At 46.3% G+C, this 23,662-nt stretch overlaps 4 protein-coding genes across 8 annotated transcripts; 2 read left to right on the top strand and 2 right to left on the bottom strand.

The window, feature by feature from the left end:
• Positions 1-1,602: 1,602 nt before the first annotated feature.
• On the bottom strand, positions 1,603-5,675 carry LOC120669861 (pentatricopeptide repeat-containing protein At5g27270-like). Of its 2 annotated transcripts, none has more exons than XM_039949732.1 (8): positions 5,165-5,675; positions 3,711-5,073; positions 3,305-3,613; positions 3,106-3,210; positions 2,926-3,013; positions 2,678-2,799; positions 2,500-2,564; positions 1,603-2,382 (listed from the first exon to the last, which is right to left on the bottom strand). In XM_039949732.1, the coding sequence occupies exons 1-8, from the start codon at positions 5,639-5,641 to the stop codon at positions 1,816-1,818; spliced, it is 3,096 nt and encodes a 1,031-aa protein (XP_039805666.1). In that variant the 5' UTR covers positions 5,642-5,675; the 3' UTR covers positions 1,603-1,815. The 2 variants fall into 2 exon arrangements, with proteins under 2 accessions (XP_039805666.1, XP_039805667.1); XM_039949733.1 differs by having other exon boundaries at positions 2,673-2,799; positions 5,165-5,673.
• Positions 5,676-5,950: 275 nt separating this feature from the next.
• Positions 5,951-10,843, bottom strand: LOC120669774 (extra-large guanine nucleotide-binding protein 3-like). The gene is made up of 9 exons (XM_039949619.1): positions 9,300-10,843; positions 9,071-9,208; positions 8,841-8,945; positions 8,553-8,735; positions 7,974-8,151; positions 7,651-7,895; positions 7,082-7,254; positions 6,795-6,992; positions 5,951-6,548 (listed from the first exon to the last, which is right to left on the bottom strand). The coding sequence occupies exons 1-9, from the start codon at positions 10,218-10,220 to the stop codon at positions 6,155-6,157; spliced, it is 2,535 nt and encodes an 844-aa protein (XP_039805553.1). The 5' UTR covers positions 10,221-10,843; the 3' UTR covers positions 5,951-6,154.
• A 3,215-nt stretch (positions 10,844-14,058) lies between these two features.
• LOC120671054 (6-phosphogluconate dehydrogenase, decarboxylating 1-like) lies at positions 14,059-18,800 on the top strand. 3 transcript variants are annotated; one of them, XM_039951289.1, is made up of 3 exons: positions 14,322-14,454; positions 16,460-16,738; positions 17,046-18,800. In XM_039951289.1, the coding sequence occupies exons 2-3, from the start codon at positions 16,619-16,621 to the stop codon at positions 18,492-18,494; spliced, it is 1,569 nt and encodes a 522-aa protein (XP_039807223.1). In that variant the 5' UTR covers positions 14,322-14,454; positions 16,460-16,618; the 3' UTR covers positions 18,495-18,800. The 3 variants fall into 3 exon arrangements, with proteins under 3 accessions (XP_039807224.1, XP_039807223.1, XP_039807225.1); XM_039951290.1 differs by lacking the exon at positions 16,460-16,738 and having other exon boundaries at positions 14,059-14,454; XM_039951291.1 differs by lacking the exons at positions 14,322-14,454; positions 16,460-16,738 and adding an exon at positions 14,518-14,819.
• A 331-nt stretch (positions 18,801-19,131) lies between these two features.
• LOC120671055 lies at positions 19,132-23,560 on the top strand. 2 transcript variants are annotated; one of them, XM_039951292.1, is made up of 8 exons: positions 19,135-19,607; positions 19,723-19,803; positions 19,881-19,940; positions 20,402-20,445; positions 20,579-20,621; positions 22,851-22,922; positions 23,018-23,119; positions 23,194-23,560. In XM_039951292.1, exons 1-8 carry the CDS (start codon positions 19,266-19,268, stop codon positions 23,311-23,313), a joined length of 864 nt encoding a protein of 287 aa, XP_039807226.1. In that variant the 5' UTR covers positions 19,135-19,265; the 3' UTR covers positions 23,314-23,560. The 2 variants fall into 2 exon arrangements, with proteins under 2 accessions (XP_039807227.1, XP_039807226.1); XM_039951293.1 differs by lacking the exon at positions 22,851-22,922 and having other exon boundaries at positions 19,132-19,607.
• Positions 23,561-23,662: the final 102 nt, after the last annotated feature.

Below are 23,662 nucleotides of genomic sequence, written 5' to 3'. Positions count from 1 at the left end.
TATCCAAACAACAGATATTGGATACCAAAAATGCCAATTCCGAATTCTATGCTTCAATATCTACATCCAAACACTGGCTTATAGGTTTTGGATTGAGACAGTACTCTGCAGTTTAAAGGGCAGTAACACTGGACGCATTTGCATCATCATTGCTTTTGGTGATAATCGCCAATTGATGAATCCAATATTTTTTTTCCCTTTGAGGGGACATATGCACAGTAAAGTTAGTCCTTCAGCTTGATCTAAGCTTTTAATTTCGTTCCAACCTTCATGTTCGTCATTAAAGAGGTGCCATTTACACTGACAGCATCCAGAACATCTCAGCAGTAGAGTTCAGACTCCCTTGTTTTGTAGATTTTCAATCTGGATAGGTATTTCCATGGCATACTGCTGGATACCAGCCGTTCTTTCATGACAAGATCCTTGTTTTTTTTTTGTCTTCTTTTTTTCTATAGTCCCAATCAGTTCTATGAAAGATCAGCTTGTTCAGACTGACAAGTAGGTATTTAAAAATATTTGTTGGAATTCGAGAACATCCCACAAGCTTGCTGAAAGGTACTGGAAATGCGAAACAATTCTCTGCATACTAAAATGAACAATTTCTTGAAGTATTATTTGATTAATATGTCAACCGGACATGCTTCTCATTCAGAGAGGTTAATTCCATTTGACTGGCTAATCTAGTTTTGAATCGCATTTTCTTCACTCCTTTTATGCTCCTAACTATCACTGCTCATTAGATACACGCCTACACCTTTCAAAATCACACACACCGCATTGGTGATCCAACCAACTCTGTTTGCCCTTCCTGCCTCGTTATATATTACTATACTCTCGACCTAATGTTTTTTTTTTATAGAAAACACAGGAGAGCTGCACTTCATTGCATAAGAGAGAGAAAAAGGTCCCCATACAACTTCCTACCCTCATACAGGAACCAAATATGAGAGATCGGCCATCCTAACAAAAACGAGTTAGGAAACAAAAGTAACATGACCAAAACTTGACCTAGCAGTCTAAATAACACCAGTTAGGCCTAGGCCTTGCAGCTTCTTAGCGCCGGCCAGACACCAAAGTTATGCTCATCTTTGAGATCCTGCATAATGGAATCAACCGAGGGAGCAATCCCCTCAAACACACATGCGTTCCTATGCTTCCAAATTGTCCAAGCCCCCAAAATTATTATTAGGGAATTCACCCCCTTCTTGCATTCTTTTTTTTACTTTCTTCAACACCTTGCGCCACCACTCAGCAAAGCTACGCTCCCGTTGCCGTGGGATGGAATCACTCAGGTTCAAAGGCGCGAAAAGCTTGAACCAAACCTGCCTTGCCACCACGCAAGACCTAATGTTTGCATTGTTTCTTCAGCTGGACATCATGCTATGCTACAGTACTTCGTGCCAAGTAATTGAGAATTAGAGGAAACTGAAACAATTTATCACCAATCCATCAGCGCTGGGTTGTATCGAAAAGTATTATGTCCCAGCAATCCCAAGAAGCACAAACCTGATTGGCTGAAATTGATAGAGCAATGTAACGAGAGGATGATATGTCACCTGAACCTCCCACTTGATCCCGTTCGTTTTACTGATTTAGGCTGTCAAGATGCAAACTTTTGTTGTTAGATTCCTCATATTATTTGTACAAGGGAGCTTTGAATCTCCAGGAGTTCATTTTGTTTCCGTTCTTCAATTCAATTTGTGGCTGGCAAGTTTGATTCCCAAAAAGACCATTCAGTCTTGTGTTCTTCTAAAGGAGGGGGCTATTCTGGCTTTCAGCCATATATGTACGGTCTTTTAGGTATACATTTACAGTTTAAGTCCTTCCGGTTGATCTAAGCTTTGATCCAACCTTCAGATTCCTCAGGAAAGCGGTACCATTTATGCTAATTGCATCCAGGACATTCCCGGCTTCAGACTCCCTGCCTGCATGCTCATACAGATGAAATGCAGCGCTCAACATGAAGCTGTCAGGTTTCAGAGATCCACACGTCGTCTCAAAGAGTGAGATACCCTCTTCAATGAGACCATGCTCCAAATATGCCCTCATCATGGTCCTGCAGCAGGCCAGATCAGGAGCCACACCTATCTCCTTCATTCGGTTGTAGATCCTCTGGGCATCACTGATGCGGCCTTCCTTCAGAAAGGTGGAAATCAAGTGGTTGAAGTGAGGGCAGGATGGGGTTATGTTACTGTTCAGCATCATCTGGATGGCTTCCTCTGCTTCCGTGTAGCATTTACCCTCTGTGTATGCTTTGATCAGTGCGAGATAGGAGAGAGAGTCGGGAGCATGACCGCTGTCCTGCATCTCCTGGAATATATTCTTCGCCTCACCGTGCAGTCCAGAAGTGGCATAGGCGTTGATCATGGAATTGAAGCTGATCTGCACATTGCAAGTTCGGTCCATATTAGCCATGTTTGTTTTGATGATCATCGCAGAACTATAGCATTCCTTGTTTCCTGGAGGCAATTTCATAAGTGACTCTCAATAAAAGAATACCTTTCCAGGCTTGATACCATCTTCCTTCATTCTTTTGAACAGTAAAGATGCCTCCTGATGCCTACCTGAAAATATGAAAATTCATAGGCTTAAGACTGGATTGAAGGAAACTGAAGTAGTGAACAAAAGAAATTCATAGGCTTATAATTGATTTCTTTACAGCGCATAAGAACCTGACTGGCTTTTCCATATAAGTTAAGCATGTTTGTGTATATCTTTTCATCAATTGGCAAGCCTAGCTCCTGTGCAGTGTGGAACATTTCAACAGCCTTGTCCAGCTTTCCTCCTTTCCCATAAACACTGAATGGAAGGACTGAAGAAAATGAGTGACGATATGGTGCTACCAACGAAAAATTCAGAAAAAATAAGCAATTGTGCACATTGGAGTCCCATTTTCCTGGGGTATTTTTCTCAACACTTATCTACCTTATCATTATATTGAATGTCTGCATGGACCGAGAAATGCCAGCGGATATCATGCGATCATATATGCTGACGGCTGAATGCAGTTTACCTGCTTGGAAACTAAAACTGAAGCAGTTAGCTATGGCACAACCAGAAATTTTGCTTGTCTATCTGATGAATAGGAGAATATGTTAACCAGACCTGATTCAAGCATTGACTTGATAAAAGTATTGTACAAGACAGTGTCTAGCTGAACTTCATCGTGGAAACAGCTATGTACAATGTTTTCAACCTCTTGAAATTTCCCTGGGAGTAACCATGGCCATTTAACAAGAATGAGTTATATAGCAGGAGGAGCTGAATAAAGCGATATAACAAGTACAGGATAGAAAAATTTTACCATGCTTAGTCAGGTGAGTGACAAGAATACTAACAGTCACAGGATCTCTATTATTGCCTTGAACAGCCATTTCCATGAAAAGATGATATGCATCCTCAGTTTTGCCACATTTACAGAATGCATCAACCATGGCATCGTACACATGTGCTACTCCTGGAAATGATGCCGATGCTGATTCATACAGTTCTTTTGCTTCTAACTGCTTTGCCTGACCATATTGGACAATCAAAGTAGCTATTGCAGAATCATCAGGCTTGATTCCCATTTCAGTTAGCTGGTCATAAATGAATTTTGCCTCATCTGTACTCCCTGCAATAGAATACATGTATAGACAACAGTCAGAGATTGTTATGGTCAGTTGTTTAGGTGAGTGGGCCGTATTCAGTGTGGTTCATAGCTTGCTCACCTTCCCTGGCCAATTTGCTTATCAATTGGGACACGCTGGACATGCCCCCGGGCATGCCCAACAAGAATTTCAATGCCCTGCCAGCTGCTGAACTATCAGTTTCGTCTATCGCCTTTGACAGGCTCTGTTCTTTCTGACTACCCCTGGTTCTGTTTCTAGCATACATCTCTATAAGCGAAAGCATTGTTGGAATTTTCATGGGTTTTCCACTTCTCTGAATCTCTTTGAATAATTTCTCTGAGTCGTCAATCATACTGCTTTTGCAATAAAGTTCCATCACTGTCATATAAAGGTCATCATCAAGCTGGAAATCATCTTGTCTCATCTTCAGTACTAGAGCCCTGGCCTTTTCTAGATGGCCCAGTCTGATATACAACCTGAGCAGATCATTACAGCAAAACACGTCAGGAAGGCCATATTTGGAGAGAGCTGTGAAGCTATCTTCTGCTGCGGCCATGTCTTCCTTTACAACATAGCATCGGAGAAGAGCACTGTAAGAAAAGTGCGAAGGCTTCACATTCCTCGTCCTCATAGATTCTAACACCTCCAGTGCTCTATTGTAATGTCCAACATTCATGTGAACTTGAGCCATTGCCACATAAGTCTGCTCATCGCTCAAAAGATCCGCCTTCTCAATTTCCGAATATGTGTGCTGTGCGTCCTCATAAAGCCCAAGCTTACCGTATATCCTAATAAGAATCCCATAGATAACTTCATCAGGAACAATCTTGTTATTTTCCATCTCAGAAAAAAGGGCAAGTGCCTTTGAGTAGTCCTCATTCTTATAATACAGTGCCAAGAGAGATGCACATGTGTAGTTGCTGGGGACAATCCCCTGAGCTCTCATCTCTTCAAAAAGCCGCAACGCCTGTTCTCCTTCACCATGCTTGGAGCTCAAGCTGATCAGAAGGCTATAAGTCGCCTCCTCCGGAACAAATCTATACCGCCTCATCTCACCAAAAATACCCATGGCCTCCTCCAAGAGATCTTCCTTGACATAGGAGCTGATGACAACTGTATATGTGAACTGAGTTGGCAAAACGCCAGCCTCCAGCATCTGCTTCCACACTTGGATAACTTTGCAGTGCAGCTTCTGCTTCTGCAGAGATGAGATCATGTAATTGTAAACTGAAATTGGGGGAACTATGTCACGCCTGCGCACGGCAGAGTAGAAGAGCATCATGTCCTTGTGCCGCCCCCACCTGGCGTATGCGCACAAGAGGGTTCCACATGCCACTGCATCAGGCTCACAGCCAACCTCGAGCATCTCAAGAAATGTCTCTTCGGCAAGCTTGATCTTCCCCACCCGGCCATACAACCGCAGCAGAATGGTGTAGGCAACCACACTTGGCTCGTAGCACATCTGCTTGGATCAACAACCTCATGTCAGATGGCCAGGGACACAAATCAGTTGGATACTAGACAAATTTGCCGAGAATTCTGAAGTGATTCACCTGAAGCTTCATCCAGGCGAAGAAGTCGCGCGCCTGGCGCCAGCCGCGCTGCTCGCGGAGGACGACGCACATCTCGCGGAAGGTGAGCTTGGTCACGAACGACGCCATGACCAGGCGCATGTCCGCGGAGGGGCGCGACGCCGTGGCGCGCACCGCGCGGACGGCGGCGTCCACGTGGCGGCCGTAGACGTGGCCGGCGCGGTCGTCCTCGACGTACCGGGACATTTGGTCGGTGGTGCGGCGCACCCACCGCGGCGTGTCGGCGCCCGGGCCCTGGCTCCGGCGCGCGCGCCGGAGCCGCTGCGCCTCGTCGTGGAGGAGGCGCCGGTACGGCCGGCGGTGCGGGGAGGAGAGCGACCAGGAGGAGGTGGCACCTTCGTCGTCTTCATAAGAGGAGGATGAGCAGGTGATGGGTACGTTGGCCGAGGCGGCCGCTGCGGCCATTGGAGCGTGAGGAGCAGCAGCAGCCATCGCCATGGACGCGGGAAAGGAAGACGAGATAAGGTAGGTTAGATATTTTCTTTTCCTCCTATCTCCAGGTAACTCCTTTGGGGGCCCACCAGTCAGCCACTCACGACCAGGGTTTACAAAACCGGTGGCAACCGGTCCGGTTTGGGCCGGTATCAAACCGGCCCAAATTCAAAATTCAAATTTGAATTCAAAAAATGAAAAATTTTCAAAAAATTCCTAAAAATACTTCAAGGTGCAACGAATCTAATGGTGTCAAATTTTCTCAAAAATTCGTCACTAACATCACTAACATCAAATCAGCCACATTCTGATTTCTGAAGGTCATCAACACAAGATTTCTCCCCCACTATATTTGATTGATTTGTTCAGAAAATTAGTAGTACAAAATGGCAGTGCAACAACAATGGTATACGAAGAACAGAGCACCAATTTCACAAGCTGCAAGTTAAACCATAAACTACACAAACACTATACAGTTACTAGTGAAATTTCCCTGCAAATTAACCACAGCTACGTCTGTCACTCTGCCGCAGTGATAAGCCGGGACGAGCTGAGCTCTGTGGTGCTGAAGAAGGACTCCTCAGGGCAGTACCCGGCGCCGTCGCGCTCGTCCTCCCACCGGAGCACCTCCCGGATGTACCTGAAGGCCTCGTCGACGGTGGGCCGGTCGCGGGCACGCGCCTGCCACACGAAGAGCTTCCGGCCAGTGCTCGCCGCGTAGAGATCCTTGAACTTCATGGCCACATAGTAGAACGCCTGCTGCGCCAGCGACTGGTTGTTGTGGTGCGTCCGGAGCGGGCAGAAGTCGCCGAACCATTCGCACGCTGACAGCGGCGAGCACCCGATCTTCTCCTCAAACAGGTCGTACTTGTTCAGCACCAGGACGAAAGGTGTGTCGCGGAAGCACGGTTGCCTGCACAAATGTGCATAGATCATCAGTTGATTTAGTCCTGGAACCGAGCTCAACTGATCTGAGGAAACAAAACTGCAACAGTGCTCTCGATGCAATATTAGATGGAAACCAGCTTATGTAGCATGCAGCTTGCCAAATCGTTACTTCCATTTGGAACATGACCACCAACCTCATCCAAACTATGTCTTGAAATTCTGGTATTGAGGAATTACAGAATTATTTGGAAAATGCTAATAGCTGATGTACCTGATTGTTGCCTCAAACAAATCCCTGCTTTGAATCATCTTATTCACGAGGGACCTACTGCCAACACTACCAGGGGCTGCAAGCTGATCATAGTCGCTGAGCGCTACCGAGAAGATCACCATGCGGACATCCTCAAACATTTCGACCCACTTGCAGCCCTCATTCATGCCCTTGGCGCTTACTCTAATCAGCTGGTATCTGAGAGCATACATAAGCATATTAAACAACAGGACTAGTTTCACTGCAGAAAAGAATTCACCAGCAGATGAGCATGAAGATAGACTTACTTGTTTACTGGTTGCGAGTATGCCTCATGATTGTCACCAAAGGATTCTGACATAGGGCTGCGGTCATCCAGGGTGAAATCAATAAAGGACAGTCCATTCCCTTGTGTTACTCCTTCAGCATATATTACATCTTTTTCTGAAGGCTCGTATTCATTACTTGATACTTCAATAGCCTGCACGGATTTGGTCATAGAATGGACGATTCAGTTCAGGTAGTCAAATACAAATACAGTGTAAGCACAAAACAAGTAGCAGTTAATCTAGTTATGGTGGAGCTGAAGACCATTCTTTGCAAAAGAATAACAGCTGGCAAAATCTGTAAACACAAAATCTCTTTTACATGATTAACTGCCTGCAGACTACCAGTTCCTTTTTTTCTCAAAATTCAAAAGACAGATACACTCTAGGCTAGCTAGGAAAATATAACTAATTGGTGAACTGATCTAGCGTAACCAACAAAATGTAAGATGTGAACACGTTAAACTAAGGGGAATTCAGTATTTGATGTATATTCTGAACAACAAAGTTAACTGCCTTATTATAATCTAAGAACGTTAATTAATTTATACCCTGCTCAGGAAATACTCAGCAGCATCAGGGAGAAAATGCAATTCATCCTTTCTTTTATATGTCGCTTGTATGGCTGGATCTTTCCACAGCTCATCAACAACTGGAGCGTATTCACGTGTAGCTGCAGGGAAGAATGCATCTAGGTCTCCCATTGCTATGATGTCCAGAAGCCAGTCAGAGAACTTCTTCAGCTTTGCATTGATTGAGTAAATGCAAGCATTTGAACTAGTAGGCTTATTTTCATCTGCATTAAAAAGACCAACTTAACACACTGCATATGCTCCTGAAAAAATAGTGGAACAAGTATCAGCTGTCCTGGTACCTTGATGAGGATCTTCATCCTCTGAGCTTGTGTGATCTGATACAGCCAAAGCCTCTTCCTCAAAGCGCTCACGGCCCTCGAGCAGAATCCCCAGGTACTTGAACATGTTGCTTTGGATCATTAGTTTGATACTCTCAAGTTCTTCATGAGCAAATCTAGAGCCGTATAGGAACTTAGCCTGTTCCAGAAAACAAACATCATGCAAATGTATACAGCATCAATAATAAGGTTGACAGCCATTAAAGTTTACTCCAGTGAATGAACTACTTGTATGGTGCCCCATAAAGACTTCAATGCATATTATTGGTTAAATACAGATACCTATGATGAATAAACTAGAATAGACACATCAACGTATATCAGAAGAACTAGGTTCAGATGGTCATAACACACAAATCGACACTCCAAAAGGGTCAAAGCATTTCTATCTTATCAAAACAAGGGGCTAAATAAGAAAACGAATTAAGTAATAAATTTTAAGGCGAGTATTATAGTTGTCCTGTTGATAAACTTGGTGGAGTCCATCGTATACCAAAACTGAAAGCATTATGATTTATGAAATGTGAAAATTGTTCAGACCTGTTTAAATATGGTGCTTGTTCCAGCTCCTGGTGATCCGAGAATAAGAAGCTTTTGAACTCTTTTGTGGTCTAAGTAATTAGGGACACTTCTTGATGAATAATGATTATCATCTTTTGGCTCATCAGAGTTAACAGGAGGCACGGGTAGCGAAACCAAAGCGCACGCCAAACGTGTCAAAGGCTGTCAAAATTAAAAATAAGGAAACGACAAGACAAGAAATGTTGATATTAGAAAGAGCGATGATTTAAAAACAACAAAAAAGGAATGTTTGACCAAGATACATACTGATTTCCATATTTTCCCTTTGATATTGTTTTGCCCTTCTTCCTCATAGCCGCCATCATGGTAAACCCAAAAGTGAGTATCACGGGGGCACTGAACTTTTGCAATCTGCACAGAAGATTAAGATATTGAGGTCATCCCAATTAGAGGAGCAACACAGCAATATATAATCAATAGCATTTCTCAATTTTATAATGTGGCAAAACCAAGGGCTTAGCAGGCATTGGTGGTACCTTTAGAATTCTCAGTTCAATCTTCGTGATTTCCCGTCCATTAATAAAGACCTGAGCGGTGCCATTACTTGCGTCAGGCTGAAGCTTTCCATTAAAGTTCAGGTTAGTGCTAATCATCCTGTCTGGCTTTTCACCTTCCTATGAGCGGAAATAGACTGCTGTTACCACAAGCTGAGGACCTGAGGAGGTTGCATGAATGAAACAGTGTGTTGTGCCGACAAGACTTTACCTTTCCCCACAATCCTGACTCCTTGTCATACCAATATCTTCCAGGCTTGAGATTCCCAGGAGGCCGTTGGCAACTAAGCAAGTCTGCCATCTCTTCGTCGTGAAGAGGGAAACCATTCACTATGAGCTGCTCAGACCGGAGCTGGTTCGCCTGGCACTCCTTCTCGACCTTGAGGATTTGCTTCACCTCCAAGGGGCTGAGCAACCGGGACAGTATCCTCGATCCCTTCCCCAGCTTGGACCGCTTGGCCTCGTCGATCGGCTGGCCTATGCAGGTGACGCACTTGCGTCCTTCCGGCATCGACCCCATGGCCCTGAGCAGGCAGTGGCTGCAGTACCTGGCGTCGCAGACGATGCAGGACTCCTTGCTCTTCCCGCACCGGTGGCAGGTCCTCCCCTTCCTCTCCGTCCTCGTCACCGCGACGTACTGCTCGGACGCCTCGTCCAACTCCTTGCTCTCGTACTTGCTGTCCTCGGCCACCCCGAAGGTGACCACCTGAGCCCGCCTCCCCTCCGGCGCAGCAGGCCTCGCAGCAGCCCTGTGCCGAGTCTGCAAGCTCCTCGCCGAGCGGGAGTCGGAGTCGTCGGAGTAGTCCTCATCGCGCGCCGCCGCCGACTGCTGCGCATGCTGAGCGACCCGGGGCGGCGGCGGGTTGGCGCCACGACGGGCAGGCCCGAGGACCGGCGCCACCGGCACGGCGCCGTTGGCGTTGGCGAGCCCGAGGGGCCCGGAGACCGGCTCGGCGGTGGGGATGGCGGGGATGTTGACGGGGTCGATCCGCGGGAGCTCGTAGGACACCGGCGGGCCGTCGTACTCGAGCGCGATGGAGTAGTCGAGGTTGGCGGGCGGCTCCGGGATGGTGGTCCCCGGCGGGAACATGCGGCGCACCAGGTCCTCCCAGTCGGCCCCGCCCGCCGCCATGGCCTGGGGAGCAATCCGTCGAACACCTGCGCTGCGGCGCTGTGGTCCGCCTACTCCATCACCAGCGGAGCGAGGAAAGTAGCTAGCAACTTTCCCCAACAACTCGAAACCGAGGTGCAGGAAGCAAGGCGGGTATTTTCACCAGGATTTAGCAGACAGTTTTCGACTTCCGCCCGCCGCCTGAACTGGTGCGGTGGTGCCGGGTCAAAAACAAGAGAAGAAAGGCAACCTCTCCACTCCACTCTCCAGCAGCGGCGGTCACCACCAACCCAGACGAACGACTGACTCCCCGGGTCAGTCAAGAGCGCAACAACAAATCTCTGAACGAGGCAGGCGACGGCGGGGAGTGAAATGGAGTTGGGAGGACCAATCAGGCAACGCCGGCGCTGGAATTGCAATCCCCGGCCTGGCCAAGCGCAGAACCAACCCTCTTATCGCAAGGAATATTTGGACGGGATGGGTGGTGGTTCAAGGGGCGCGACTTTTCCTCCGGGTTCTTTGACCGGGTAGGGGATGGGATGGATGGTGGGAACGGAGGAGGGACTGGTGCGGCGGAGGGAGGGAGGAAGGGGACGGGGACGACGACGACGACGAATTGACGAGGACCTCTGAGCACTGAGCCAACCGCAAAGGCCACGCTTTTCTCTGTCTGGTTTTTTTTGCCCAGCGGTTTCGCTTCTTTTCTTTTCTGCCCAGTGGCCTTGTTTAGTTTTTTTTTTGCCAAATTTTTTAGAATCTGAATTTTACTATTCCGGAGTACTAAATAAAATGTATTTATTTATTTATTTTGCAGGATAGATTCTAAATCGCGATACGAATCTAATGAGACTAATTAATTCATATTTAGCGGATGTTGCAAATCATGAATTAAGTAGTCTTATTAGATTCGTCTCGCGATTTACAGTTCATCTGTGAATTTTTTTTTATAAATAGACATTATTTAGTACTCCATGCATTTGTCCAAACATTCAAGGTAATGTTTTTAGGTGCAAAAATTTGGGATCTAAAAAGACGATGAGAGGGGAAAAGATTAGATTTTCGTATGTTCGTTTGGCTTGTCAGCCAATCAGCTAATAGTATTTTTCGCTCATACTAAATCAGCACCAACCACCAGCTACCAGTCAATCAGCAGTACTATTCTCTCGTAACAAATCAGCACAATTCATCAGCCGTAGCCAAGCGAACACAGCGTTTGTGGAGCAGAGGAAAGCGGAACTGATGTTTTGGATCGTGCTTGCTGTTGCGCGCGCGCGCGTGCGTCGACTGATGTTTTAGATTTTGTGGAGCAGAGGAAAGCAAAAGCCTCAAGATTCATTCGCTTTTGTTGCGCAAAACAGAAAGGACATGAGACCTTTTTCAGTGAACTTTGGGGATTCTCAGCTCTCTTCTTTGGTAGTATCACTCGGTAGACTTTTAGTTTTTTTTAATTGATTTTCAGTCTATTTACGCCTGTTATGTGTGGGAAGTGTGTGGTTTGTTCAGTAGCACATGAATTGGGCAGGGCAGTGCTTGCCCAATGTAGCAAAGTACTATGGTACGCGCGCAGCAGTAATTTTGGTGCAGTAGTCGTTAGCACAAACAGCAGCATCAATGGCAATCCTCCAAAAGACCAAAACACCAGTTGGCACTAGTTTCTCACGTGATCGGTCGGTCCTGCGGACGGTACACCCACCCTGGTAATAATTTGCGTTGTAACACCGCGACGTGCTGCTGCTTTTTTTTTTACAGTTCCACGTCAAGAATTACAGGAATGAGCTTTATGAGAGCCTCAACCACGGGCTGTGTTTAATTCCGCGAAAAGTTTCTAAAATTTTTTACTAACGCATATCACATCGAATCTTACGATATATGTATGGAGTATTAAATGTAGTTAAAAAATATAATTAATTACACAGTTTGGTTGTAAATGACGAGACGAATCTTCTGAGACTAATTACTCTATGGTTGAACAATAGTTGCCAAATAAAACCGAAATGTGCTATAGTAACTTTTTCGCAAACTTTTCACGAACTAAACACACACGTGAAACTGTCTGAATTACAGGAATGAGCCTGAGCCATGTGAAACTGATTGAATCCTGTTCCCCTGCTGTTCTCGGCTCTGAACTGAACATTTGAAACGTATGAGCGCCAGCAATGCCCATATAATAAAAAAAGCCCAATGTAAAGCAATGGGCCCGTGGGCCATGGGAAAGGAAACGTTGACCAAGTACGCTTTCAGAATTCCGACCGACGAACGATGTGAAAGACTCGAAGGGAGCACGCACGATCAGACCGAGGAACAGCAGCCAACACGCCATGGGCCCTGAGGGCCCTCAGGGCGTGTTTATGGCGCGATTTTTTTAATTCGGCTACTGTAGAATTTTCGTTTTATTAGATAATTAATGTCTAATTATGCACTAATTAAACTCAAAAGATTCATATCATTATTTACAGCTAAACTATGCAACAACAACAACATAGCTTTTTATTCCAAGCGAGTTGGGTAGGTAAACTATGCAATTAGTTATTTTTTAAATTACATTTAATGCTTCATACATGTGTCCAAAAATTTAATGTGACGGAGAATCTTGAAATTTTTTTGGAACTAAACATAGCCTTAGTTCGCAATTTTTTTGTTCGGCTACTGTAGCAATTTCGTTTTTATTTGGTAATTAGTATATAATCATGGACTAATTAGGCTCAAAAAATTCATCTCATCATTTACAGCTAAATTGTGCAATTAGTTATTTTTTAAAACTACATTTAATGCTCCATGCATGTGTCTAAAAATTCAATGTGACTGAAAATTTTGAAAATTTTTGGGATCTAAACATGACCTGAGTTTCCTTTGCTTTTTCGTTAGCATCAGTGGGCTCAAATATTCGAATAATGCAATTCCAACATGTGTATATGTGCTACGAATCAAAAACCTTAGTATTTGTTTAGTATTCAATCAGAAACCTTAATATTTGTTTAGTATTCAAGTGGAGTGGCATGTGGCTGGCTGTGCCTAGTGCTGATTTATTATAAGAAAAAAATACTAATGGTAGGAGCGAAGACAGCCGAAAATAGAGACGGGTCTTAACTATCGTGGGTCTTCGCCTTTAGAGAATAGTGATGAACAGTAGTTCCCATTGAGTTTTTAGAAAACCATAGAGGTCGGCAGACCCCAACGAGCAAGTGTAGCTCCGCCATTGATCGATGGCTGACAGGTAACTGGTTTGGTGTGAAAAAAAATACTATCAGTTGGACAGCCGAACAAAGCGAATCACATCTAATACTCTTCAACTCCTTTTAATTTCAAATCTGAGATGAGCTCAATCTGCATCTGCATGTGTGGGCTGTTAACGGTAGCCTGCGCGTTGGCAACCTCGTTCATCTCATGATCATTGTAGCATGGATGATACGTAGTGTATGACGTCATGGTGACGGCGTCGGGAAGGTCCTGCTGCCTCAACGGATCTGAAACCAACCCGGTGGGAATGGAAAGGTCAGGTCAGGGGGTGGGCTTCCCTTTTTGGGTCCGTTTCATTTGTGCTGTGCTAATGAATAGTAATAATTTAACCGCTAATTATGGTGTCAAACAAAATCAGTTTACAAAACCAATTTCAGAACACCCGCGCTAGCGACCCTGGAAAATTTAATGAGGTCTTTGACCGCGCGATTAGAGAATTGTTACTGTAGCATCACTATAACAAATCATTGATTAATTACCGTCGTTAGATTCGTCGCGAAAAATTACACTGATCCCTGAAAAAATTTTACAAATAAAATTCATTTAATATATTATACATGTAAGACTTTATTTTTTTTGAGAAACCAGGCCCTTCTCTGCGCGCCAGCCAACCCACCAACCAACCAAGAACCAACCCATCACCGCATCACCGGCTGCGGCGGCCGAAGAGGAGAGAGACGACCGCGCGGGACCCACCCGTCGGTGGTGGTGATAGGTGCAGGTGGTTGTTTGGTTGATCGTAGCGGCGGCGGCTATTCCTTCTCCTCCTCCTGCTTGTTCGTTGTGAGCGCACGCAGCTGCCAGCCAGGCAGGTGCGGCGAAACGGCGCCCCCCCCTCCCCACGATATTTCCGAGCTATTTAAGCCCCGCGCGGGGGAGGAGGTAGCCAGGTAGGTCAGTAGGTGACAGGTGCGCAACTGCTGTGCTGTGGTGTGGTGGCCTCCTCTGCATCGGCGGCGCGATTCACACGGGCGATCCTTCCCCATCCCCAGCGGCGCAGGCCAAACGAGGCGGCCAGGTGAGCTGAGGCTCCGGACTCCCCCCCCCCCCCCCCCCCCCGATCCCTCACGCGAAACCTTCTCCCTTTTTCTTCTCATCGCCTCCACTTCGATCCATCTCGCTGCTTATTAGGTTCTCTTTTTTTCCCCGAAAAAATTTCTCTTGAGTGAGATCGCGCCTGCTCGCCTGTGGGGTGGGGCTGGATCGGTCGCCTCGATCCGTCCTTGGTGGGAGCCTTGACGGACGGCTGCCCAGCGCTGATAGCGACGGCGGTAGGTCGGTTGGCAGCTCACAGCTGACTTCCGAATTCCGATCCATCGCCGAGCTAGTTCGCTGGTGGTCCGGATCCACCGGAGCATCTTGACCAACTCGGCTACAGCTAGGGTACTCTTTTTTTTTTGATCAACAGCTAGGGTACTTTCCCCTCGAATGTAACCGGTACCAACGCGGTCTACTGTTTGGTTCCATCCATTACATTACATTACACTACACAAGAGTTTAGCAACTTAGGCCGTGTTTAGTTGTTTACGTGTAAAAGTTTTGCAAAGGAATCTTGCTAATTTGAAGTACTAAATGAAGTTTATTTACAAAACTTTTTTGTACAGATGGGTTGTAAATCGCGAGACAAATCTAACAATACTAATTAATCTATAATTAGCGGATGGTTACTGTAGCATCACTGTTGCAAATCATGGATTAAGTAGGCTCATTAGATTCGTCTCGCGATTTACAGCCCATCCATACAAAAAAATTTGTAAATAGACTTCATTTAGTACTCCATATATGTGAAAATATTCGATGTGACATCGGGTAAAAATCTAAACAGGGCCTTACTACTAGAGGTCACTTGTCCCTATCATCCTGTCGGTCCGATTTACTTGTGTTGTGCTGATGCCGCCTGCGATGCACATGTTTTCAGCATTAATCAAATCTTCCTAAGTAGTGATGGCAGCGGGTCTAAATTCATCGGGTTTTGCCATTCCAAATCCAAACCCATGAAAAATAGTTGAACCCATTAAAAAATCCATACTCGTGACGGATTTAAAAGTTTACCCAAACCCAAACCCATCGGATTAGCGGGTACCCATGGGTTACCCGTGGGTCTACACTTTACTATACAATTTTTTCTCAAGATCAATAAATTTAACAAAGTAAACATCATTTGTAGCGTATTATGAGTAAGAAATCTATGTTCACTAAAAATTACAAAAGAAAATAAAAAATAAAAATAACAAGCTCTATATTGAAATGATCATAGCATCATACAAAGTCACAAATCCATCATATTCATATACAAACACGACAATTGCAAAAGCGAAAATACCCATACCCACCACTTAAGGGTTCACTAAAATAAGAATTAAAGGAAAGAGATGTTAAATTTGTTATAAATTCACAAATAAAATGACAATTGCTCTATGTTGAATCGGGTTTAAAAAACCCATGGGTTCACGGATTCGGGTATTGTAGGAACAAACCCGTGCCCATAAACCCAACGGGTAGGATTTTGTGTCCATTAATAAACCCACGGGTCTAAAAATTGACCCAAATCCGTACCCTAATGGAGCAAAAACCCATCAGATTTCGGGTTCCCATTGCCATCCCTATTCCTAAGCACGTGTGAGTGCTTAGAGTATTATTTAGTGCGCCCCGGTACAGAGGTTTTGCTTCCTCTGCCCACTCTGCACTGCATTTGACCAAACAGACGCAGATGCTTGGTTCTGTTATTGTTATCGGTGCGCCTGTAAACGTTGTCTTGGATTATCTAGTATTTGTAGCTAAAATGAACACACAAGCAATACCCGTGTCCGATGACCAAGTTGTATGAAATGGCGTATGTTTGGTGGAACAAATGGCCTTGCGCTCCTGAATGTGCATTCTTCCTTTGTGTATTGACCGTACCTCATCGACAGGTGATTTATAAATAGAAAAAGACATTTATTTTCAATATTTTATAAATTTCTTGCCATTAGCATATGGGTTGCTGGAAATTAAATATGCTGCTGTGGTACCTGATGATGTAGGCTTTTTTTTTGCGCAAAGATGTCTGTATTATATGGTAAGGAAAACATATATGAAGACATACGAATACAGACGCCTCTGTAGAGGATATGGAGGATACAAAGGCTGCAATCAAACTACACAGAGGACCCTAGAAAAACAACAAAACACAAGAAGGTCCCATGGATCAAGAAGTGCCGCCGCCTTCACCAAACCGTCGACCAGTCGATCGCCGGAGCACGAAGATGCAAGCACAGAACCCAAGCCGAAGAAGCTTCCCTCGCACAAAGGATATGGATGATGTAGGCTGTGAATTTGGTAGTACAATGTGCTCAAATGCTTAAGATTAAAAAAACAAACAAAATGCGTCCGTTTGTGATATTGCCTTTTTTTCCCTGTCTTAGTTTCTCAGCATTTTGTTTCCAAAAAATAAGCATCCAAGCTTCTTCCTCAATGTCATTCACAATTTTATATGCACAGTCAACTTCACTGGATCTATAAAGATTTAACATGCATGTAATTTTGGTTGCCCAACCTTTTCGGTCAGATCTGCATAGACTAGATTTTACAAACCCTGTTGTGTTCACTGCATTTTATTTTTCCATATAGGAGATGGCGCTCACAAGAATTGGTCTTGCTGGCCTTGCTGTCATGGGGCAGAACCTTGCCCTCAACATCGCAGAGAAAGGATTCCCCATCTCCGTCTACAACAGGACGACCTCCAAGGTTGATGAGACTGTGCAACGTGCCAAGGCAGAAGGAAACCTTCCCCTTTATGGTTTCCATGACCCTGCATCTTTTGTGAACTCCATTCAGAAGCCACGCGTTGTCATCATGCTTGTCAAGGCTGGTGCACCAGTTGACCAGACCATTGCAACACTCGCTGCTCACTTGGAGCAGGGTGACTGTATCATTGATGGAGGAAACGAGTGGTATGAGAACACAGAGAGGAGGGAGAAGGCCATGGCGGAGCGTGGCCTCCTCTATCTTGGCATGGGTGTATCTGGAGGAGAGGAGGGTGCCCGCAACGGCCCGTCCTTGATGCCTGGAGGCTCATTTGAGGCGTACAAGTACATTGAGGATATTCTTCTCAAGGTGGCTGCTCAGGTCCCTGACAGTGGCCCGTGTGTCACATATATTGGCAAAGGTGGATCTGGCAACTTTGTCAAGATGGTTCACAATGGGATCGAATATGGTGATATGCAGCTGATTGCTGAGGCATACGATGTCCTCAAGTCAGTCGGCAAGCTCACTAACAGTGAGCTGCACCAGGTGTTCTCTGAATGGAACAAGGGAGAGCTCCTCAGTTTCTTGATCGAGATCACTGCGGACATATTTGGCATCAAGGATGACCAGGGTGATGGCTACTTGGTCGACAAAGTCCTGGACAAGACTGGGATGAAAGGAACCGGGAAATGGACAGTGCAGCAGGCTGCTGAACTCTCCGTGGCTGCTCCTACAATCGAGGCATCATTGGACTCCAGGTTCCTCAGCGGTCTGAAGGACGAGCGTGTTGAGGCTTCCAAAATCTTCCAAGGTGACTACTCCACTGGCTTACCAGTTGACAAGTCGCAGCTGATTGAAGACGTGAGGCAAGCCCTCTACGCTTCCAAGATCTGCAGCTATGCGCAGGGTATGAACATCATCAAGGCCAAGAGCTCGGAGAAAGGATGGGGCCTGAACCTTGGCGAGCTGGCGAGGATCTGGAAGGGAGGGTGCATCATCCGCGCCATCTTCCTCGACCGCATCAAGAAGGCCTACGACAGGAACCCCGATCTCGCCAACCTCCTCGTGGACCCTGAGTTCGCCCAGGAGATCATGGACAGGCAAGCGGCGTGGCGGAGGGTCGTCTGCCTCGCCATCAACAACGGCGTCAGCACCCCAGGCATGTCTGCTAGCCTGGCCTACTTCGACTCATACAGGAGGGACAGGCTGCCTGCCAACCTGGTGCAGGCGCAGAGGGACTACTTCGGAGCTCACACCTACCAGAGGGTCGATATGCCAGGTTCTTTCCACACCGAGTGGTTCAAGATCGCGCGCAGCAACTCCCAGAACTGAGCTGCTCCAGAGGTGGCATGCCATGGCACGATATTGACATGGTTGTCGTATTTTTCATTATCGTTAATCGCTGTGCGGCGTTGAGTAATCGGTAATGTAGGGGAGCTGCTGTGGTTAAATTTGATTTTTCAGGCACGGTGCTTAATTTAAGTCAGGAAGTTGCTGTTGTTGTCTTCAATCCTTTCCGTGTATAAGCGGTCTGGGATGGAGAACAATGGTGTACTTCTTGGAACTTCCATGTTGATGTTTGTAAGTTTGATCTATGAATAAATAAGAGCATTTTGTCATGCTTTGGTTGTTGATCAATCACTCTATGTTCCTTTGTTTGAAGAGCATCTGAACAACTGTGTCTGTTCTGGATGAATATGCTTTGCAATCATCTTCATTCTATCTGTTTATCTAAACTTGAAGATAATAAATAATCTAACACACAATTCTTCCATTGTATTATGAATTTGTTTCGCTGCTGTCTGTTCTGTTATTGATGCGTTGTGCGCGAAGGGTAATTTGCAAAATTGGCCAAATTCAGATTCCGTAGGAAGTGGTTAACCAAATTTGGCCTGAATAATTTGCATATTGCAGGCTTGCAGCGTCATCCAGGCTCGCTGCCTGGTGGGCCCTTCACCCATACCCCTCCTCACCTCTCTTTCCTCTCTTCTCACTTCCGCGTCCTTCCCTGCCCGGCTAGTACTGTGCGAGCAGCGGCGCCCTTCGCCACGTCTTCGCCGGGCCCTTTGCCGGCGACGAGCACCCGGGCTCACCCCACCAGGTATGCCCGCCCCTTGCCTTCCCTTACTCCACCGCTGCCCCCAGCTTCCCCTACCACGGCCGCAGCCCGCCGCTCGCCGCCAGTTGTCCATCGCCTCTTCGCGGGGCCTCAGGAGCACCGTCGCCTTCTCCGTCTCCCGGGCTCGCGCCCGAGACCCTCTGCGGCGGGCTGCGGTGAGCGGCCGCGCGGTGCGTGAAGAACCACAGCAGTGGGGGCACGCGGGCGATGATGGCGGGGAGGACCTGGGGGAGGCGCTCGACAGGACGCGGCAGCTCGTGGAGTGCGCCATGTTCGCGGCCGTCGCTGGACTCGCCTACTTCCTCAGCAATTCCCTCGCCATTGAGGTCTGCTTCCTTCCTTCTGCCCATTGTCTGTCTATTTTGTTGATTTATTTCTGGGAATGCTGGTACTTGCCTCTTCAAAGAGTAAAATTTAATGTTTTTTTCTTTGCTGATGCAGAACTATTTCAGTTGCTTTTTTCCATTGCCGATAGTCATCTCCTCCTTAAGATGGGGACCAGAAGCCGGCAGGAAAACTGTGGTAAGTCCAATTATATTGTTCACTTAATCTATTCTTTTGCCAAATTTATATAGCTGTTTCTTGAAATGCATCACCAGGTGGCTACTGTTTTACTGCTATTCACATTATCTGGCCCTGTAAAAGCATCTACTTATCTGGTACGTGAAATTCTTCCTTATGAGTTAGTAGGTGCAGTGGCAACTGTGTGGTTAAAACATCTAAAACTAACTGTTGTCATATTACCTTAAAGTCAACCATCAGGGCTGCTGTTGACTTGGGTGCTTTATTGGCAAAGCCAGCATGAAAATGAATAATATGCATTCCCTTCAAGGAGACCAGTTAGACAACACTTGTTACAAAAAGTAAACATTGTTTGCCATAAAAGATCTCCTAGATTAACACCTTTCAAGCAGCAACAGTTGGGTTTGTCTATCATCTAACGGAAGTATCTCTTGTATTATTCTAGTTATGATTTTGGAGATGACTTTATCAATTTTCTCCTAAATATATATTACATTTTAACTACTTATATGTGTGAGATTTAAAGAATACAATGATTCTGCATTCAGGTGGAATTGCACTTTTATACCTCTCACACATTCCTTGCACTTTTGTGCAGCTTATGCATGGAGTGGTTGGTCTCATCATGGGTACCGTTTGGAGGTGAGAAGTATAATGGTTAAATATTGAATCTTCTGCTTTCATCATTGGCTTCTTTCACCAGCTATATCTACTTATAGATTGTGCACTGGTGCATGCATGCAAGTGATAACGTTCTTTCCTTTTCTGTCATCAGATTGGAGACCAATTGGATTGTTTCCATCATCCTCTGCTCCATTGTAAATTCTCCTATCTTTATTTTAGCTATCTTGCTGACCCATACAGATTATACATGACATCTTCGTAAACATCATGAGCTTTGGGTCTGAACCTGTAGCCTCATTACGAAGTTTTTCTATAGAGTTATTCAGGCATAAACTTACAATTCTACATATAACTAAATCAAATAGTCTACCTTAATGCATTGTTATAGTTGCAAATCTTATTAATCCTGGTGCTAGTTCTTTTCATAAAGATACCAAGGCTTTTAAAACAACGAGTAAATTGCACAGACGGTCTTTAAACTTGTCCCAGGATGTGTTCAAGGACTCTAAAACTTGTTTTTTATGCCACACGAGGTCTAAATGTTACCAACACATTACTTTGGGAATTCGAATGATACTTTGGGAGAAGTTTAAGAACCACGTGGATTTTACTCTTTAAACCAGAGCCAGCCTTGTAGCTTTTGTCTGGATGAGAACATGAATGAGTGAAACTTCAACATTGTGTAAGAGGCATGGTGACCTGGTGGGAACTGTTTATAGATGCTGGTACAAAAATTCATGTGCCAGTAAAGTAGAAGGGGGGTAATCCATTGGTCAAAATTGCTGAGATTAAGTAGAAATAAACTGCTACTTTTTTAAAGGGTAAGAAGTAAAAACTGATATTGCCAGTGACTTTTCCTTACCAGTCTCATAAGATTGAAGTCTGAATTTCTTAGGAAATTTAGTCTAGTGATCTCTGAAGTTGCATTGATCTATGTTATTATTTTGGGTTATTTTGATCCGTGCCATTACAATTCTTCAAGTTTGGAGATCTGCCATTACTATTCATGTATTTGGACTCACGCCATTACAATTCTCCTTCTACTGAAGATATGCCACTGTGTACACATCCAATACACTCGGGCCCACGTGCAGCGTATATATAGAAGCGTTGTCTCCGTATTTACAAAAATGCCACCACCATCTCTCTCGCTTACAGCATGGGCCCCTACGTCAGATTCTTCTTCTTCCTCCTCCCGTCCTTGTCTGTGCACCGAGAGGTTGGGATCCGCCGAGCTTCGCCGCTGAGCTCCGCCGCCGCAGCTCGCCCCTTCTGCCGCCAGAAAGGAGGGAAGCGTGGCGGATCCGCTCGCCGCCGGAGAGGACTGAGGCGCGGCCCGGGATCCGCCGAGATCCGCTGCCGACCTCCGCCGCCGACCTCCTACCCGCTGCACTCGCCGGGCACATCAGCTCCGCCGCCTGGATCTCGCAGCTGCACGTGGATCTCCCCTCCGCGCGGGCCTCCGCCTTCACGGTCGCCACGGGGGGCCTCCTGCTCGCCGCCGGAGAGGAGAATCGGCCAGCGAGGAGGCGCGGAGGTGGAGACGTCGTCCATGGAGCAGAAGCAGTGCGGTGTCGGGGGCTCCGTGGGCGACGCTGCCGTGCGCTTCCATCGCAGCTTTGGCGAGCTCGTCGACGGCGGCGCGTTGTGGCCCATGGCGGCGGAAGGGAGGGGTGGGGTGCAAGGGGAGGTGCGGGCTCCGTCCACAGCCACGCCGGGGCTCGCGCAGGCTGCTGCGCCAGGCTCCGGCTCGCCGCGCGCTGCGCCTCCGCTTCGTCCATGGGCGCCGTGGCCGCCTCGGCCAGGAGCGGCGAGCGGAGGCCGGCGAGCCCGGCCACAAGGAGCGGGACGGCGCGGAGGCTGAGTCGGCCGAGCGCTAGCCGCTCCAGCGAGCTCCTGGCGACCGGAGGAGGTGCCGAAGCTGACGGCGACCGGAGGAGGTGCTGGCAGCGACCGGAGCAGGGAGATGCGGAGGAGGAGCGGCGGGGGCCGAGGACTGGAGGAGGATGGAGATACGGAGGAGGAGCAGCGGTGACCGAGGACCAGAGGAGGAGGAGGGAGATGGGAGGAGGAGCGGCGGCGTACGAGCTTCTCCACGCCGCGGTGCACAGACAAGGAAGGGAGGAGGAAGAAGAAGAATCTGACGTATGGGCCCATGCTGTAAGCGAGAGAGACGGGGTGGCAATTTTGTAAATACGGAGAGAACGCTTCTATACATACGCTGCACGTGGGCCCGAGTGTATCGGATTTGTACACAGTGGCATATCTTCAGTAGAAGGAGAATTGTAATGGCGTGAGTCCAAATACATGAATAGTAATGGCAGATCTCCAAACTTGAAGAATTGTAATGGCACGGATCAAAATAACCCTATTATTTTAGAGCATGTAACAAACAGAGTCTAATGTTACAACTTGTCTTATAGGTCCGTGCCCTGGGAGCTTGTGGTTATGTGCTAGTGTCATCATTTCTAATAAGAGAAAATATTCTGGCATTGGTACATATACTTACCTGTAACTACTCCCTATTCAGCATTGAGAGTAGATACAGCAAAAATAATTGGTTTGTTCAGTAACCTGTACTCAATTTCAGATAACGGTTAATATCCATGCTTCCTTGACATATATCCTGGCGGCAGCTGGTGTGAACACAATTCCTTCCATGGATGCAATATATGTATTATTTGGGACACTGGTAATTCCTGACCTGATAAGCTGCACTTGTTAAACAAGCTGTTTCCAATTTTCACTTTTGCTTTTCTATTGCAGCTTCTACTTAATTGTGGATTCTTCGTCTTCCTCCTGCATGTATTGTATACCATATTCCTGACGAAGCTTGGGATAAAGCCGGCACTGAGACCGCCGAGATGGCTGGACAAAGCAATGTGAATTTAGGAGTTAGGAGTAGAAGGCCATCGTAGTGACTCTTTTACTAATCTGTGGAAGTGTGTATGGGAGCTTGCACTCTGACAGAACCTGTAAAATGAGTTCTCTTGTCTAACCTTCTGGGTACATGATTCTTGTTGCCCCAACATATACTACATCTGTAACCAACCATGGAATACATGTATGTCATTTCCTATGTTTTAAGTCAGGTCAGAGTTGCCAAAATTTCTCTCTTGACGCTGATATCTCATTGATTGTATTGACTGATTGCTCTACCTAATTCAGTTGTCAAGAGCTGTGGTGCAAATGCTACAAGCAAGAAGATATGGATGGGACTATGGGTGTCACTTGT

This window comes from Panicum virgatum, chromosome 4N (genome assembly GCF_016808335.1).
Source record: "Panicum virgatum strain AP13 chromosome 4N, P.virgatum_v5, whole genome shotgun sequence".
In the NCBI taxonomy this organism is placed as follows: domain Eukaryota; kingdom Viridiplantae; phylum Streptophyta; class Magnoliopsida; order Poales; family Poaceae; genus Panicum; species Panicum virgatum.
The sequence above is the reverse complement of the archived record's forward strand: the minus strand, read 5'-3'. Positions and strand labels throughout refer to the sequence as shown.

Bases quoted from the DNA above. Each gene is read 5' to 3' on its own strand.
- LOC120669861 (XM_039949732.1), bottom strand. From the start codon at position 5,641: ATGGCGATGGCTGCTGCTGCTCCTCACGCTCCAATGGCCGCAGCGGCC. The intron at 3,614-3,710 runs GTGAGCAAGCTA...ATTCTATTGCAG, and splicing joins AAGCAAATTGGCCAGGGAAG to GGAGTACAGATGAGGCAAAA. The intron at 3,014-3,105 runs GTCTGGTTAACA...GTTTCCAAGCAG, and splicing joins CAAGTCAATGCTTGAATCAG to GTAAACTGCATTCAGCCGTC.
- LOC120669774 (XM_039949619.1), bottom strand. From the start codon at position 10,220: ATGGCGGCGGGCGGGGCCGACTGGGAGGACCTGGTGCGCCGCATGTTC. The intron at 7,255-7,650 runs GTATAAATTAAT...AAATCCGTGCAG, and splicing joins CTGAGTATTTCCTGAGCAGG to GCTATTGAAGTATCAAGTAA. The intron at 6,549-6,794 runs GTACATCAGCTA...ACATTTGTGCAG, and splicing joins TTGTTTGAGGCAACAATCAG to GCAACCGTGCTTCCGCGACA.
- LOC120671054 (XM_039951289.1), top strand. From the start codon at position 16,619: ATGGATCAAGAAGTGCCGCCGCCTTCACCAAACCGTCGACCAGTCGAT. The intron at 16,739-17,045 runs GTAGGCTGTGAA...TTTTCCATATAG, and splicing joins GCACAAAGGATATGGATGAT to GAGATGGCGCTCACAAGAAT.
- LOC120671055 (XM_039951292.1), top strand. From the start codon at position 19,266: ATGCCCGCCCCTTGCCTTCCCTTACTCCACCGCTGCCCCCAGCTTCCC. The intron at 19,608-19,722 runs GTCTGCTTCCTT...TTGCTGATGCAG, and splicing joins GCAATTCCCTCGCCATTGAG to AACTATTTCAGTTGCTTTTT. The intron at 23,120-23,193 runs GTAATTCCTGAC...TTTCTATTGCAG, and splicing joins ATGTATTATTTGGGACACTG to CTTCTACTTAATTGTGGATT.